At 43.7% G+C, this 16,779-nt stretch overlaps 1 protein-coding gene across 2 annotated transcripts in view; it reads left to right on the top strand.

Annotated features, from left to right (window-relative positions):
• The window catches only part of Dsp (desmoplakin), a 48,301-nt gene extending 33,652 nt beyond the window's left edge, over nt 1-14,649 (top strand). Inside the window, exons 15-24 of one of the 2 annotated variants that reach the window (XM_028763190.1) lie at nt 47-273; nt 1,101-1,267; nt 1,580-1,718; nt 2,454-2,647; nt 3,613-3,775; nt 4,331-4,414; nt 5,713-5,820; nt 6,360-6,458; nt 7,418-9,712; nt 10,755-14,649. In XM_028763190.1, coding sequence (XP_028619023.1) covers nt 47-273; nt 1,101-1,267; nt 1,580-1,718; nt 2,454-2,647; nt 3,613-3,775; nt 4,331-4,414; nt 5,713-5,820; nt 6,360-6,458; nt 7,418-9,712; nt 10,755-13,988 — 6,710 coding nt within the window. In that variant the 3' untranslated portion in view covers nt 13,989-14,649. The remainder of the gene's footprint in view (nt 1-46; nt 274-1,100; nt 1,268-1,579; nt 1,719-2,453; nt 2,648-3,612; nt 3,776-4,330; nt 4,415-5,712; nt 5,821-6,359; nt 6,459-7,417; nt 9,713-10,754) is intronic. The other variant, XM_028763191.1, reaches the window with a different exon arrangement.
• The last annotated feature ends 2,130 nt before the right edge of the window (nt 14,650-16,779 follow it).

Here is a 16,779-nt window from a genome sequence, read left to right as displayed (position 1 = left end):
CAGCTTGGCAGTCTTTCATATTTATGGCCCTAACTTATTTTTCCAGTCACCAAAACTGAAATCACTCACCTGGGTACCTGCCAAGATGTCAACCACAATAAAGTGATTGAAACCAACAGAGAAAACGACAAACAGGAGACATGGCTGCTGATGGAGCTGCAGAAGATCCGCAGGCAGATGGAGCATTGTGAGGCCAGGATGACGCTGAAGAATCTCCTGCTCACAGAGCAAGGCTCCACACACCACATCACCGTGAAAATCAACGAGCTCAAGGTACGAGCTGCTAACACTCATCTCCTGACCCCGCAAGTCCTTATGTTTATCTGTAAGTGAAGAAAACCACCCCAGGGCATACAAGTTTATAGGCAAGTGTATTTATTTTCCATTGCTACGCTAAAGATGTTTTTAAGGTTAAAAGCAATCTTAAGAAGTATATATGTACACACACACACACACACATATATATATATATGCTTTGCATGGTACATGTACACTATGGAAGATATATTTATTTTAAATTATGGCAAAGCCAGGGAGGTATAGGCACATGAGTATAGGTTCTCACAGAAGTCAGAAGAGGGTGTCAGATCCCCTACAGCTGACATTATAGGCAGGTGCTGGGAACCCAACTTGGGTCTTCTGCAAGAGCAGTACAGGCTCCTAACCACTGAGCTTCTACAACCCAACATGGACCATTATCCAGTTTTTAAAAAAGAAGGAAAAATTGAGAATTATGTGAATCTGGAGGATTTTAGACTCAATGAAGTGGACCAAGGGCAGAAAGACAGACAGTATGCCATCTCACTAACATATACAATTTAATAAAGAGTCAAACGTATAGAAACACATGCCTAGTGATGGCTAGGGGTGGGCCAGGGAGGAAGTACAGAGATGTAGGTCAAGAGGTACACGTATAATGTATACAGGTATAATGTATGTATTGAAGTTTTGCTGAGAGAGTAGATTTTAGGTGCTCTTACCATATGCATGTATACAAGCAATGCGGTAGGCACCTGATGGAACAGTGACCTTTGTTATGCAAAGCAGAAAAGCATGCTGCATACCTTAAATTGTGTGTGTTCCCCCTCCTTTCTTGACAGAGCGTACAGAACGACTCACAAGCCCTGGCCGAGGTTCTCAATCAGCTGAAAGACATGCTTGCCAACTTCCGAGGGTCTGAAAAATACTGCTATCTGCAGAATGAGATATTTGGACTATTTCAGAAGCTGGAGAATATCAACGGGGTCACAGATGGCTACTTAAACAGGTGTGCACTGTTAATGTCGCTCAAGAATAGTTGGCACTTTCAAATTTCCTTTTGTTTTTCCTTTTGGTGTTGGGGGTTAGAGCCCAGGGTGACTGCCCTCTCAACGAACCACATCCCCAACCCTGTCAAGCTGCCTTCTTGCCTGATTTCATTCATTATATGTGCTTGGCCTGTTGCGGCTTGTGCCTTAAAGACACCTACCCTCTTCTCAACTGCTTTTACATCACCCTGTTTCCCAAAAGTGACCAAGAGCCAATAGTACCCATCTATTACGTCACTGGAAACCTTAGCTACATCTTTTGCTCTTTGCAGCCTGTGCTCTGTGAGAGCCCTCCTCCAGGCTATTCTGCAAACGGAAGACATGCTGAAGGTCTATGAAGCGAGGCTGACGGAGGAGGAAACTGTCTGTCTGGACCTGGATAAAGTGGAGGCTTACCGCTGTGGGCTGAAGGTAACGTAAAGGGTTGGAACTATAGCCTGGCCCCCCTAGAAGTGATGGAGAGGTTGGCCCTCTGCTACAAAGTCTCACTAAGTTTTTATGAGTGTTTAGCTTTTAGAATTATTATAGGTTTAGGGAGAGCTAAACCTGTAATACACTGGATAGGGCCCATATACACTGTACCTAGTTTCTTCTAGTATATCAGCGTCATAGATTTGTGTGATCTACTTGATATGATTGGTGAGTTGGTAATGACATATTAGTATAGGCTAATGTCCATGCCTTTGTTTTAAAGGGAGGCTCTCATGGAGGTCGCATAGGTCACAAAAGCACTATCTAGCCGAGGCTAGCCTAGAACTGCAGCGGGAACAGGATGGAAATGATTTGTAGTGGGAATCGTTGGTGGAGTCCTGAGTTGGAATGATTTCTTCACCTCAGGGCCTCTCAGCCACGTGTAGTAGATTATGCCCAGTACTTGAGAGGCAGAGGCAGGGGGATTGCTATCTTTGAGACACTGAGGATCAAATCCAGAGCCTTGTGACCGTTAAGCTTCTCTGAGCTTAACTCTGAGCTGTAGCTCCAGGCCTTCCTCTTTTAAAATCAATGACACGAGCCAGTAGGTAGCCCGGTGGTAAGAATGCTACTTTGCCTCAGCACCAGAGGTAGATAAGTACGTGATTCGAGGGTGGCATACAGTGGTGCTGGAGGAGATTAATTTGTATGCACCTTTACCGCTTCAACTTGCAGAAAATCAAAAATGACTTGAACTTGAAAAAGTCACTGCTGGCCACCATGAAGACAGAGCTGCAGAAGGCACAGCAGATCCACTCCCAGTCCTCACAGCAGTACCCGCTCTATGACCTGGACCTGGGCAAATTTACTGAGAAAGTGACACAGCTGACGGATCGCTGGCAAAAGATAGATAAACAGATAGACTTCAGGTATGTCGGCCTCCTTCCCCGTGGTCCTCCCATTCGGTGGCTCAGATCCCACCAGCGCTGTTGCTGTCAGAAAGCAGGGCCTGTACTTAGCCAACCTGCACTCTGCTGTTAGTTCTGACTATTGTGAACATTTTATACAAGTGCACTTATGCAGGGTGTAGACTTTTGTGAGTGGCTTCCACACATTGTGTAGCTTCCAGGTGTCCTGTCTGTTGTGGTATGCTTTGTACAACTTGTTTATTTAATCTTAGTCTTTTTTTTTTTTTTCCCTTGTGGTAGTAGGGATTGAGCCTGTGACTTTCCTCATGCTAGACAAGTACACTGCCTCTGAGCTACTCCCCAAAGCCCCTGGTTTTTTTTTTTTTGTTTGTTTGTTTGTTGTTTGTTTTGAAATTGGGTCATTGGGTCATGCTCAGGCTGTTTTGAAACTTGAGCTCCTGCTGCCTCAGCCTCCCAAGTACCAGGATTGTCGGCGTGTGCCGACTCATCTGAGTATTTTTTTTTTCATCTGTCTTTAAAAAAATTAAATTAAATTTCTGCCAGATGAATTTTGTCTACTTTAGTTTTTTATGGAGGAAGCAGTAAGCTAGGACCTCCTGTAACTCTGGCTATCTTCCAGTGCCCCATGCAGTCAAGCTTGGCCCTAAACTCTTGATCTTCTGGCCTCTACCTCCCAAGTTCTGCCACACACAGCTTTTTCATCTCTCTTTATGGCTGGCAACTATTCCTTTGTTTGGAATTGTATCACAGTTGATGGATATTTGGGGTTTTAGTTTTGGGATATGATGAAAAAGTGCTATGATAAATATTCACATATTAAGATTTTTGTGTTTGCAGGATTTCAGTTCCATTAGATAGACACCAAGGAGAATTGCCGGCTGACTTAATGTGTTACATATATTAATATGTAATTAATATTAATGTGTAATGGGTGTCTTAATAATCTTACACATTTTTTCCCATAGATTGTGGGACCTGGAGAAACAAATCAAACAACTGAGGAACTATCGGGACAACTATCAGAGCTTCTGCAAGTGGCTATACGATGCCAAACGCCGCCAGGACTCTTTAGAGTCCATGAAGTTTGGAGATTCCAACACAGTCATGCGGTTTTTGAATGAGCAGAAGGTATAGCCACACGTGTCACTCCAACGCCCTGTTGAGATTAACTGGGTTTAAGCTGTGTTTGTCCCTGGTTTGAAATGATGACTATTTCATATTATGAATCCACCTTGTGAATGTTTAAGGAGTGCACAGGGGAGAAGCAACTGGGATGTTTAGAAAGAACTACGACTGGAGGATAGTGACAGTGGAGGTTGTTTTGCGTTATAGTAAAGAAGCATTAGCGCTGAGAGTGAGTGCATGCATTGCCTGTAATCTTAGGAGCTGGGAGTGGGGGCAGGGATAGGACATCCTTGAGTTCAAGCCCAGCCTTGACCCTATCTCAAAAAGAAAAATAAGAGACGGGCTTATACAGTAGTGCTGATTGAAAGTCTCCTCTTATTAGTAATACAGAGGAGGCTTACTTCTGTCTGAATGGAGAAAAGTTCTCCTCCTCTCAAGCCATTACTGAGCGAGCATGAGTCCAAATAATAATAGACTGAAGGGAAAAAAAATAACCACCATAAAGGTGAAGTAACACATTTGTATGCTTTAATATTTGAAATGTTTTATTCTGTATAGAACCTGCACAATGAAATATCTGGCAAACGAGATAAATCAGAAGAAGTGCATAAAATCGCTGAACTTTGCGCAAACTCAATTAAGGTATATTGGTTTCATTAAAAATGTTGGCACACTACGGGAGGGTATAGAATCTAAATTCACTGTATTCATCTATGAAAATTACAAAGAATTAAAAAGAAAGGATGGTTGGTGATGGTTGGCCAGATGGCTGGCTCACTTAGGTGAGGGTACTGGTTACCAAGTCTGACAACCTGAGTTTGATCCCCAGAACACAAGTGTTAGGAGAACACTGACTTTTGCAAGTTGTCCTCTGACCTCCACATGCATACAGTCAAAAGAAATATTTGAAAGACATGAAAGAATATTGGTATTTTATCAAGAATATTATTAACTACATTATTTGTTGTTTTGCTTTAAAGACTATAAACTTATTAAAGGTAGTGACCATCTATAGTCTGTCCTGAAGAACCTGTGTAAGTTTGTTATTCATTGAGTTCAGGCTAGAGAGATACCTCAACCATTCAAGGCTCACACTTCTTTTGTAAAAATAATTTATATTTATTTTATGTGCATCAGTGTTCTGCCTGCATGTATGGCTGTGTAAGAGTGTCAGATCCCTTGGAACTGAAGTTACAGAGAGTTGTGAGTTGCCATGTGGGTGCTGGGAATTGAACCAGGCTCCTTTGGAAGAACAGCTAGTGCTCTTAACTGCTAAGCCATTTCTCTATCCCCAAGGATAGAGAAATTTACACTTCTAAATGGCAAGAGTTTGGGTCCCATTTACTTCAATTCATTGCATTTTGGAAATATCCCTGTGGAAAGGGCTAGTCTTTATTCATTAGGTTGGCACTCTATGCAAAAATGAACATATTTCATTTATTTATTTATTTATTTTTTTTTTTGAGACAGGGTTTCTCTGTATAGCTCTGGCTGTCCTGGAACTCATTCTGTAGACCAGGCTGGCCTCGAACTCAGAAATCCGCCTGCCTCTGCCTCCCAAGTGCTGGGATTAAAGGCGTGCGCCACCACTGCCCGGCTCATATTTCATTTATTAACAATATTAACTGATTATTGTTAAGGGCCTTTGTGAGAGATTTTTCCAAATAATTTGATGATGTAAATCTGTGGAATAATAACTGCTAATGACTGAGGCAGGAGTACTGCTGTGAATTCAAGGCCATCCTGGACCAGACAGTGAGTTCTAGACCATTCAGGAACAGAGTGAGACTTTGTCTCAAAAAACGAAAACAAACTAAGACAGGGTTTCTAAGGGCTGGAGTATATATCTTCAGGATAGAGTATTTGCCTAGCAGGCAGGATCCTGGGTTTGAATAACCACCAGAACAAAGATGCTCCTCTTAAACTTTGTTATTCTGCAGGATTATGAACTCCAGCTGGCATCATACACCTCAGGGCTGGAAACTCTATTGAACATACCTATTAAGAGGACCATGGTTCAGTCTCCATCCGGGGTGATTCTGCAAGAGGTATGTAGTAAGTTATTACCTATCTCAATGTTGACCATCATAAGTCATTACGTACCTCTTAATGTCTGTTGCCCCTTCTACCTGTATTTGCTGTTTCCTGCCCATCTTTCCTACCATGCTGCAGTACATCTCTGATACAGAGCGTCCACTGAAATCCAAGGCCTATTACAGGCTCCCTTTGGTGTGAGTCAATACACATGCCACAGTTTTAGAAACCATCTGTGGAAGTCTGAGTTTATACACTGGACTGGACTTGTCATATTTGGTGAGGTAGACTCCTAAGAAGTGGATGTTATGTAGTAGATTTCTAAAAGACAGCTTTCCCCACAGATGTCAGAGAAGGTCAACTGGAGCAGTGCTCCGGTCCTTTGTTTTGCTGGATTTCTAGATTCTGGATCCAGCATAACTGATAGAAAGGAATTTACTGTTTATCTTATAATATCACTGTTTTATTAATTTAAGATGACAACATTGTTCAAAACTTTTAAAAAATGTAATATGTTTTTTAAATGGTATATATTTTTTTCTCTTTCCCCAAGGCTGCAGACATTCATGCGAGGTACATTGAACTACTTACAAGGTCTGGAGACTACTATAGATTCTTAAGTGAGATGCTGAAGAGTTTGGAAGATCTGAAGGTAATTAATTTGTTTCCTTGAAGTTTTTTTTTTTTTAGAAATGGCATAGAACCTTGTTATCTCTGCTTCATTATAACACAATTTGGTCAAATTGCATTTCTTCCAGTTGGTTTAATGCAGTTTGAGTCTGGTCTCAGTACGGTGCTCTTGAGTGGCTGCTCCAAGCAGACTTACGTAGCATTTGCCAAATTGTGATTATTTTGTCGAAACCTTATGGTTTCATTTAGTGCTTTATTTATATAAAATGTGCTTTATTTATATAAATTTTTTTTTTTTTTATTTTTTGAGCCCTGTGTAGCCCTGGCTGTCCTGGAACTCACTCTGTAGACCAGGCTGGACTCGAACTCAGAAATCTACCTGCCTCTGCCTCCCAAGTGCTGGGATTAAAGGCGTGCGCCACCACTGCCCGGCAAATTTTAAACTTTAATGTCAAGTAATTATTCAACTCATTTTCCCTTTTTGAGAGTAGAATTGAGTTCATATGGACATTTGTTTTACATCTTTGAATAAATTCTGTATGGTGGATTAAATCAAAAGCTTTTTGGTTTTGTTTTTTGAGACTAAACAAAGTGAAATGAAACAAAACAAAAACTAGGCTGGCCTCAAATTGACAATCTTCTTGTCTCTGCCTCTAAGGTGTAGGATTACAGGATGTGCCACCACAAATAATTAATCATAAGCTTTTGATTATGAGGGAAGTTATTTCATTTTAAAAATGAGGAGACTGGCTTGATCTATCACTCTCTAAGATCATATGAATAGCCAATGGAAGCTTTGTGGGAGGCCTGGAGGGTCTTCGATTGTTTTCTGGTAGTTTTTATCTGATATCATTGTGTGTGTGTGTGTGTGTGTGTGTGTGTGTGTAAAATACACATGCCTCTGAAGAGAAAAGGTGCTGTTTCTTCCTTGTGGTCCAAAGTGCTTTCTTTTCAACATGATTTCTGATTTTATATCCACAGCTGAAAAATACCAAGATTGAAGTTTTGGAAGAGGAGCTAAGACTGGCCAGGGATGCCAACTCGGAAAATTGCAATAAGAATAAGTTCCTAGATCAGAACCTGCAGAAATACCAGGCAGAGTGTTCCCAGTTCAAAGCAAAGCTTGTGAGCCTGGAGGAGCTGAAGAGACAGGCTGAGCTGGATGGGAAGTCAGCCAAGCAAAACCTAGACAAGTGCTACGGTCAGATCAAGGAGCTCAATGAGAAGATCACCCGGCTGACCTATGAGATCGAAGACGAGAAGCGCAGGAGAAAGACCGTGGAAGACAGGTTCGACCAACAGAAGAATGACTACGATCAGCTGCAGAAGGCAAGGCAGTGTGAAAAGGAGAACCTTGGCTGGCAGAAGCTGGAGTCTGAGAAAGCCATCAAGGAGAAGGAGTACGAGATAGAGAGGTTGAGGGTTCTGCTGCAGGAAGAGGGCGCCCGGAAGAGAGAATATGAAAATGAGCTGGCAAAGGTAAGAAACCACTATAATGAGGAGATGAGTAATTTAAGGAACAAGTATGAAACAGAGATTAACATCACCAAGACCACCATCAAGGAGATATCCATGCAGAAGGAAGACGATTCCAAGAATCTCAGAAACCAGCTTGACAGACTCTCCCGAGAGAACCGAGATCTTAAGGATGAGATAGTCAGGCTCAACGACAGCATCTTGCAGGCCACGGAACAGCGAAGGCGGGCTGAAGAAAATGCCCTTCAGCAGAAAGCCTGCGGCTCAGAAATCATGCAGAAGAAGCAACACCTGGAGATTGAACTCAAGCAAGTTATTCAGCAGCGCTCGGAGGACAATGCCAGGCACAAGCAGTCCCTGGAGGAGGCTGCCAAGACGATCCAGGACAAAAATAAAGAGATTGAAAGACTCAAAGCTGAGTATCAGGAGGAGGCCAAGCGTCGCTGGGAATACGAAAATGAACTGAGTAAGGTAAGAAACAGTTACGATGAGGAGATCATTAGCTTAAAAAACCAGTTCGAGACTGAGATCAACATCACCAAGACCACCATCCACCAGCTGACCATGCAAAAGGAAGAGGACACCAGTGGCTACCGAGCTCAGATAGACAATCTCACCCGAGAAAACAGGAGCTTGTCTGAAGAGGTCAAGAGGCTGAAGAACACTCTAGCCCAGACCACCGAGAACCTCAGGAGGGTTGAAGAGAATGTCCAGCAGCAAAAGGCCACTGGCTCAGAGATGTCTCAGAGGAAACAGCAGTTGGAGATCGAGCTCCGACAGGTCACTCAGATGCGAACTGAAGAGAGCATGAGGTACAAGCAGTCCCTCGATGATGCTGCCAAGACCATCCAAGATAAAAATAAGGAGATCGAAAGGCTCAAACAGCTGGTAGACAAAGAAACCAATGAGAGGAAATGCCTGGAGGATGAAAATTCCAGGTTGCAGAGAGTTCAGTATGACCTGCAGAAAGCCAACAACAGCGCAACGGAGACCATAAGCAAACTGAAGGTTCAGGAACAGGAATTAACACGCCTGCGAATTGACTATGAAAGAGTTTCCCAGGAGAGGACGGTGAAAGATCAGGACATCACAAGGATCCAGAGCTCCCTGAAGGATCTGCAGCTGCAGAAGCAGAAAGCGGAAGAGGAGCTGGGTAGGCTGAAGAGGACGGCCTCCGACGAGTCCTCCAAGAGGAAGATGCTGGAGGAGGAACTGGAGGCCATGAGGAGGTCTTTGAAAGAGCAAGCCGTCAAAATCACCAACCTGACCCAGCAGCTGGAGCAGGCATCCATTGTTAAGAAAAGGAGCGAGGATGATCTCAGGCAGCAGAGGGATGTGCTGGATGGCCATCTGAGGGAGAAGCAGAGGACCCAGGAGGAGCTGAGGAGACTCTCCTTGGATGTAGAGGCCCTTCGAAGGCAGCTGGTACAGGAACAGGAAAACGTCAAGCAGGCTCACTTGAGGAATGAGCATTTCCAGAAGGCCATAGAAGACAAAAGCAGGAGCCTCAATGAAAGTAAAATAGAGATCGAAAGGTTGCAGTCTCTCACGGAGAACCTCACCAAGGAACACCTGATGCTGGAGGAAGAGCTGCGGAACTTGAGACTGGAGTACGACGACCTGCGGAGGGGCCGAAGTGAAGCAGATAACGATAAAAACTCAACTATTTCGGAGCTAAGGAGCCAGCTGCAGATCAGCAACAATCGAACCCTGGAACTGCAGGGGCTGATTAATGATTTACAGAGAGAGAGGGAAAATTTGAGACAGGAAATTGAGAAATTCCAAAAGCAGGCTTTAGAGGTATTCACAAATATTTGATCAAAGCTTCCCTGTTTCTCCCGTAACTGACTCCAGATCTAATCTGAACTGTTGTCTTGCTGCTTCCAGAATGCCTAACTCCTCTCTTTTTAACTGCTCATGAACTTATTACTCACCTCTATACCATGGCTTTAAAATCACTCCAATCCCATTCACTCTTTGCTGCGTTGAATGCCATCCTGTTGGAAATCTGTGCTCGGCCCTACTTCAAAAACTTTAGCATGAGAAAAACATCTAAGATACTTCCCACGAATGTTCTGCTCTTGGCTGGGGCTTCCACTGAGTGCTACATCATGCACTTAAGCTTGCACAAGGTCCTGGGTTCAGTTCCCAACATCAACAGTTTAATGTTCTAAAATACAAGGTGGTTCTTATCTAGTACTCTGACTGTATGTTATCTTTAATTCATTTTTTCCTCAGTGAAATTGATTATTTCTCACATAATTTTAAATTTCCACCTTACTTAGATGTCTTTTCTGCATGCATTATCCTGTTGTCTTTTGATTATGAGCCTAACATTTCTTTCTGTTTGACTTCTTCTAACAATCCCTAATTTAAAAATAACTTCTAATATATTTGACTTCTATAGACAATATTTGTGTGGGGCTGGGTGGTGTGTGTATATTTGTATATTTGTATTGCTTTGTTAAATGTGTCAGTACAGTATACCATGTGAGATGTAGGTACATCAGGGATGTTAACTGGGAAGAAAATTGCTCTCCTTTTTCCAAACTATCATTACTGTTAAAAGTAAGGCAGGCCTACGACTTCCAATTATGTCTATGAAAAAGGAACATGAAACAGTAAGTATGAAGCCATTTACCAAACTGGCAATCAACATTTTCATAATTTCAGTAATGTGTCAGGTAGCAAATTAACAGTATATGTAGGGAAAATACAGACAGAGAAAAATGAGACTATGTTTAAAATACATATATAGGAAGGGATTAAATGACATGAATCATATGTTAGCATCTAAACAATGTTTTTCCCCCATTTCTTTCTTTCTTTTTTTGAATTCTAGGCATCTAATAGGATTCAGGAGTCAAAGAGTCAGTGCACTCAAGTCGTTCAGGAGAGAGAGAGCCTGCTGGTGAAGATTAAAGTCCTGGAGCAAGACAAGGCAAGGCTCCAGCGGCTGGAGGACGAGCTGAACCGTGCCAAAGCAACGCTGGAGGCAGAAAGCCGGGTGAAACAGCGCCTGGAGTGTGAGAAGCAGCAAATTCAGAACGACCTGAACCAGTGGAAAACTCAGTACTCCCGCAAGGAGGAGGCCATTAGGAAGATAGAGTCAGAAAGAGAGAAGAGCGAGAGAGAGAAGAACAGTCTTAGGAGTGAGATCGAGAGACTCCAGGCGGAGATCAAGAGGATTGAAGAGAGGTGCAGGCGGAAGCTAGAGGATTCTACCAGGGAGACTCAGTCCCAGCTGGAAACCGAACGCTGCAGGCTTCAGAAGGAGATTGACAAACTCAGGCAGCGCCCCTATGGATCCCATCGGGAGACCCAGACTGAGTACGAGTGGAATGTTGATTCCTCCAAGCTGGTATTTGATGGGCTGAGGAAGAAGGTGACAGCAATGCAGCTCTATGAGTGCCAGCTGATCGACAAGACAACGCTGGACAAGCTGTTGAAGGGGAAGAAGTCAGTGGAGGAGGTAGCTTCAGAGATTCAGCCTTTCCTGCGGGGCGCAGGGGCTATTGCCGGTGCTTCTGCTTCTCCCAAGGAAAAATACTCTTTGGTGGAGGCCAAGAGAAAGAAATTTATCACCCCAGAATCTACAGTCATGCTTCTGGAGGCCCAAGCAGCCACCGGTGGTATCATCGATCCCCATCGGAATGAGAAGCTCACCGTGGACAATGCCATAGCTCGGGATCTCATTGACTTCGATGACCGCCAACAGATCTACACAGCAGAGAAAGCCATCACTGGTTTTGATGACCCATTTTCTGGCAAGACGGTATCTGTTTCGGAAGCCATCAAGAAGAATTTGATTGACAGAGAAACCGGTATGCGCCTGCTGGAAGCCCAGCTTGCTTCAGGGGGTGTAGTTGATCCAGTCAACAGTGTCTTTTTGCCAAAAGATGTCGCCTTGGCCCGTGGACTGATTGATAGAGATTTGTATCGCTCCTTGAATGATCCCCGAGATAGTCAGAAGAACTTTGTGGATCCAATCACCAAGAAGAAGGTCAGCTATATGCAGCTGAGAGAACGATGCAGAATCGAACCCCATACAGGTCTGCTCCTGCTGTCAGTACAGAAGAGAAGCATGTCCTTCCAAGGAATCAGACAACCTGTGACCGTCACCGAACTGGTTGATTCCGGCATATTGAGACCATCCACTGTAAATGAACTGGAATCCGGTCAGATTTCTTACGATGAGGTCGGCGAGAGAATTAAGGACTTCCTCCAGGGTTCAAGCTGCATAGCAGGCATATACAATGAGACCACTAAACAGAAGCTTGGCATCTATGAGGCTATGAAAATTGGCTTAGTTCGACCTGGTACCGCTCTGGAGTTGCTGGAAGCCCAAGCAGCTACTGGCTTTATAGTGGATCCTGTCAGCAATCTAAGGTTACCTGTGGAGGAAGCCTACAAAAGAGGTCTGGTGGGCATCGAGTTCAAAGAGAAGCTTCTGTCTGCAGAACGAGCCGTCACTGGCTACAACGATCCTGAAACTGGAAACATCATCTCTTTATTCCAAGCAATGAACAAGGAGCTCATCGAAAAGGGCCATGGCATTCGCTTACTAGAGGCACAGATAGCAACCGGCGGTATCATCGATCCAAAGGAGAGCCATCGGTTACCAGTTGACATGGCGTACAAGAGGGGCTATTTTAACGAGGAGCTTAGCGAAATCCTCTCAGACCCAAGCGATGATACCAAAGGCTTTTTTGATCCAAACACTGAAGAAAACCTCACCTATCTGCAACTGAAAGAAAGGTGCATCAAAGATGAAGAAACGGGGCTCTGCCTGCTGCCTCTGAAAGAGAAGAAGAAACAGGTGCAGACTTCACAGAAGAACACCCTCAGAAAGCGGCGGGTGGTCATAGTTGACCCAGAAACCAATAAGGAGATGTCTGTTCAGGAGGCCTACAAGAAAGGCCTTATTGATTACGAAACCTTCAAAGAGCTATGTGAGCAAGAGTGTGAGTGGGAAGAGATAACCATCACGGGTTCAGATGGCTCCACCAGGGTGGTCCTAGTAGACAGGAAGACCGGCAGTCAGTATGACATTCAAGATGCTATTGACAAGGGCCTCGTTGACAGGAAGTTCTTCGATCAATACCGATCAGGCAGCCTTAGCCTCACGCAGTTTGCTGACATGATCTCCTTGAAAAATGGCGTTGGCAACAGCAGCGGCTTGGGCGGGAATGTCAACGATGATGTTTTTAGCAGCTCCCGACATGAGTCCATGAGTAAGATTTCCACCGTATCCAGTGTCAGAAATTTAACCATCCGAAGCAGCTCTCTCTCTGACCCCCTGGAGGAGTCAAGCCCCATTGCTGCCATCTTTGACACAGAAAACCTGGAGAAAATCTCTATTACAGAAGGTATAGAGCGGGGCATTGTGGATAGCATCACTGGTCAGAGGCTTCTGGAGGCTCAGGCCTGCACTGGTGGCATAATCCACCCTACCACCGGTCAGAAGCTGTCCCTTCAAGATGCAGTCTCCCAAGGTCTCATTGACCAAGACATGGCCACCAGGCTGAAGCCTGCCCAGAAGGCCTTCATTGGCTTTGAAGGTGTAAAAGGAAAGAAGAAGATGTCAGCAGCAGAGGCCGTGAAAGAAAAATGGCTGCCCTATGAGGCAGGCCAGCGCTTCCTGGAGTTCCAGTTCCTCACGGGAGGCCTTGTTGACCCGGAAGTGCATGGGAGGATCAGCACCGAAGAAGCCATCCGCAAAGGTTTCATCGATGGCCGAGCAGCTCAGAGGTTGCAGGACATCAGCAGCTATGCCAAAATCCTCACCTGCCCCAAAACCAAGTTAAAAATCTCCTACAAGGATGCCATGAATCGCTCCATGGTGGAAGACATCACTGGGTTGCGCCTTCTGGAAGCCGCCTCCGTGTCCTCTAAGGGTTTGCCTAGCCCTTATAACATGTCAGCCCCAGGCTCCCGCTCCGGTTCGAGATCCGGATCCCGCTCAGGCTCCCGCTCTGGTTCCCGCAGTGGGTCTCGGAGAGGAAGCTTCGATGCGACCGGGAATTCTTCCTACTCCTATTCCTACTCATTTAGCAGTAGCTCCATTGGGTACTAGTGGTCAGAAGTAGTTGCCATACCTTAGGATCATTTGTATGAATTTCTACTTTACCTTAAAAAAAAAAAAACAAAGAAAACCTGGTGCTTGCAGTATAGCTGTAGACCTTTCTATGCTTAAAATGTAGCTGCAATAAAATTCCAGTAGTAAAGGCCCATTTAGCGCTGTAGCTTTCAGCTCAACTAGTGTACTTCCATATAACGAATGAGAAGTGGTAGTCATTTGTAAGGATAGCACGCAATGAATCTGGAGTTTATTTCTTCCATGGTTTGATCAATTCTCTGTAATCTTTCTTGGCCTATAAGGTCCAATTTCTGTGTCTGGAGATATAAGAAATTACACTGACTGCTGGTGGCTTAGTCCTTATGTGTCTCTCACCTAAATAGTTCCACTTTCTGCATTAGGAGAAAACTGGTCCCTCCCCACCCCAAGTATTTTGGTCCACGTTTCCTTTAGTTTGAGAACATAGGTTGTATCACCCATATATTCTTGAATACACTTGTTTGGTTTGGTATTACTTTGACTATGTCCAAAATAGCAGCAATCTTTGCTTTTTGTTAGCCAAGGTTTTCTGTTTATTTGGCTTGTCATTTTCTGTGTGCTTTAAAAAGGTGTCTTTATGAAGTTTGCTGTTCTGACAATAAACTTTTAGACCTTAGAACTTTTTGTGTTTTGATTTATAATGCATTTATACATACAAGGACATTTAATTGCTGATTTTTATGTATCATAAAATAGGTCTAAATCATTTCTTTACTAACAAACATAATAAGACAGCCCATCAAAATACTAGTTTTGGTTATTTTTAAGAAGAGATGGTCTTCTATTTAGTTTTTTTCAACTTAGCTCTTTGGAAAGAAACTTATGAAAACAGATCATTCTAGACACCAAAGCCCTGCCCTGTCCTATTCTGGATAGTAAGTTTCAGAAGCACCAGCCAAATGTATCACAGTACTAGGAAAAGAAGTACAATGACTGAGACTCTTTTCTGAATCGCCTCAAAATAAACAATGTTGCATTTTATCCCCCAAAAGGAAAAACAAAACTGTTGTTGAATCTATGGAAAGGATCCCTGAAGAGTTCTTGGCTCTACACTGAAAAATAAGGAATGGTTTATTCTGTCTCATGATTTCAGTTCATAATCCTTCAGTTCATAATTGCTTCTGGGTGAGCCAGAAGCTCATATTAAGGCAGAACCTCATAGCAGTGGGGATAGATACTTTAGGGTGGGCAGGAAGAGGAGGGGAAATGGAAGAAACAGACTTGCTCCCGGTGGCCTACTTCCTCTAGGCTCTGCCCCAAATCTTTCTAAGTAGCTCTACTATATGGGGATCAAGCCTTCTACATTTAGCCTAGAGAAGACCTATCTTTTTTGTTGTTGTGTTTTTTTTTTTTTCAAGACAGGGTTTCTCTGTGTAGCCCTGGGTGTCCTGGAACTCACTCTGTAGATCAGGCTGGCCTTGAACTCAGAAATCCACCTGCCTCTGTCTCCCAAGTTCTGGGATTAAAGGCTTGCACCACCATTGCCCAGCTAAAGAAGACCTATTGTGTCTGGTATAGGGCAAGGTACTTCGAGAATTCAATAGAATTTACAAGTCCACTGACTGCAAGACATTTGCAGTTTGGGTGGGGACAGGAGACACATTAAAAAAAAATTAGTGGGACAATTTCCGTCCACCAACATGAAATACACAGACAGATTTTTGTATAGGTAAAATGTAGAACAGCAAATAAAGTGCTGAACATGAAGAACAAGACCAAATATACTTATGCTATTGGTACCAATATATTGGGGCTTTTGGTACCAACTGAATGTCACTTTTGTTTTCAATGAACAGGGTATTTTTCCTCCATAGTCATACTCTTCTTTTTTCTCTCACAGTCCATCTCCTCTTTGTTCCCATTTCCTAATTTGGAGGACTTGAAGTTAATTTTATTCACTAATGAGTTCCGTATGCCATGCCATAGGTCTTAGGTTAGAAAAACATAGTATAAAATAGCCCTTGTAAGTCTAAAAGGAAGAAGAAAACTGAAGATGATGCTGGAGTGGAGGGGGGAAGGAGGAAGGGAGGGAGGGAGCACTCAATTCTTAATCACCTCAGGCTTCTATCACATACCACGGACCTCTTGCTTCAAGCAAATATATTACCCCACAGTTCTGGAGGCTGGATGGCTACAATTTAGGAGCTGCAGAGCTGACTTCTGCTGAGATTGATGGCTTGTGACTGGACATCTTTTTCATTATGGCATTGTTATTTGTCCCTCTTACTCTTCCCCCACCAATTGCTGGTTCCCTGTCTTTCCCCAAACAGCCCTTCCCTTCTCTTTTGTCGTTGTTTTGTTTTTTCGAGATGGGGGTTTCTCTGTGGAACATTCCAGGCTGACCTGGAACTCACAGAGGTCTGACTGCCTATGCCTCCCAAGTGCTGGGATTAAAGGTGTGAGCCACCACCGCCCCGGCCCTTTCTGCTTTTATGTCACATGTATTCCATCACTCTCCCTCCCTTCAGATCACACCTTTCCTCCATCTCTTTTCTTGTCACATACACACTTAAATATGAATTCTGCATATGAGGGAAACCATGATGTCTGTTTTTCTGGATCTGGCTTATTTTGTCTAACATAATGGTCTCCAGCTCCGCCCATTTCCATGAACCTCTACACATGCCTCAGCTAAGTAAAATTCCATCGTGTGTGTTTACCAGGATACTAAATCCATCCATCTGTTGATTCCTAGACTGGTTCTGTATCCTAGCTACTGTGAGGAGTGCAGGAGTGAGCACAGACGTGC

Source organism: Grammomys surdaster, unplaced genomic scaffold (assembly GCF_004785775.1).
Source record: "Grammomys surdaster isolate TR1022 unplaced genomic scaffold, NIH_TR_1.0 137, whole genome shotgun sequence".
Taxonomy (NCBI): Eukaryota; Metazoa; Chordata; class Mammalia; order Rodentia; family Muridae; genus Grammomys; species Grammomys surdaster.
Note: the sequence above shows the minus strand (reverse complement) of the source record. Positions and strands in the feature narration are given on the sequence as shown.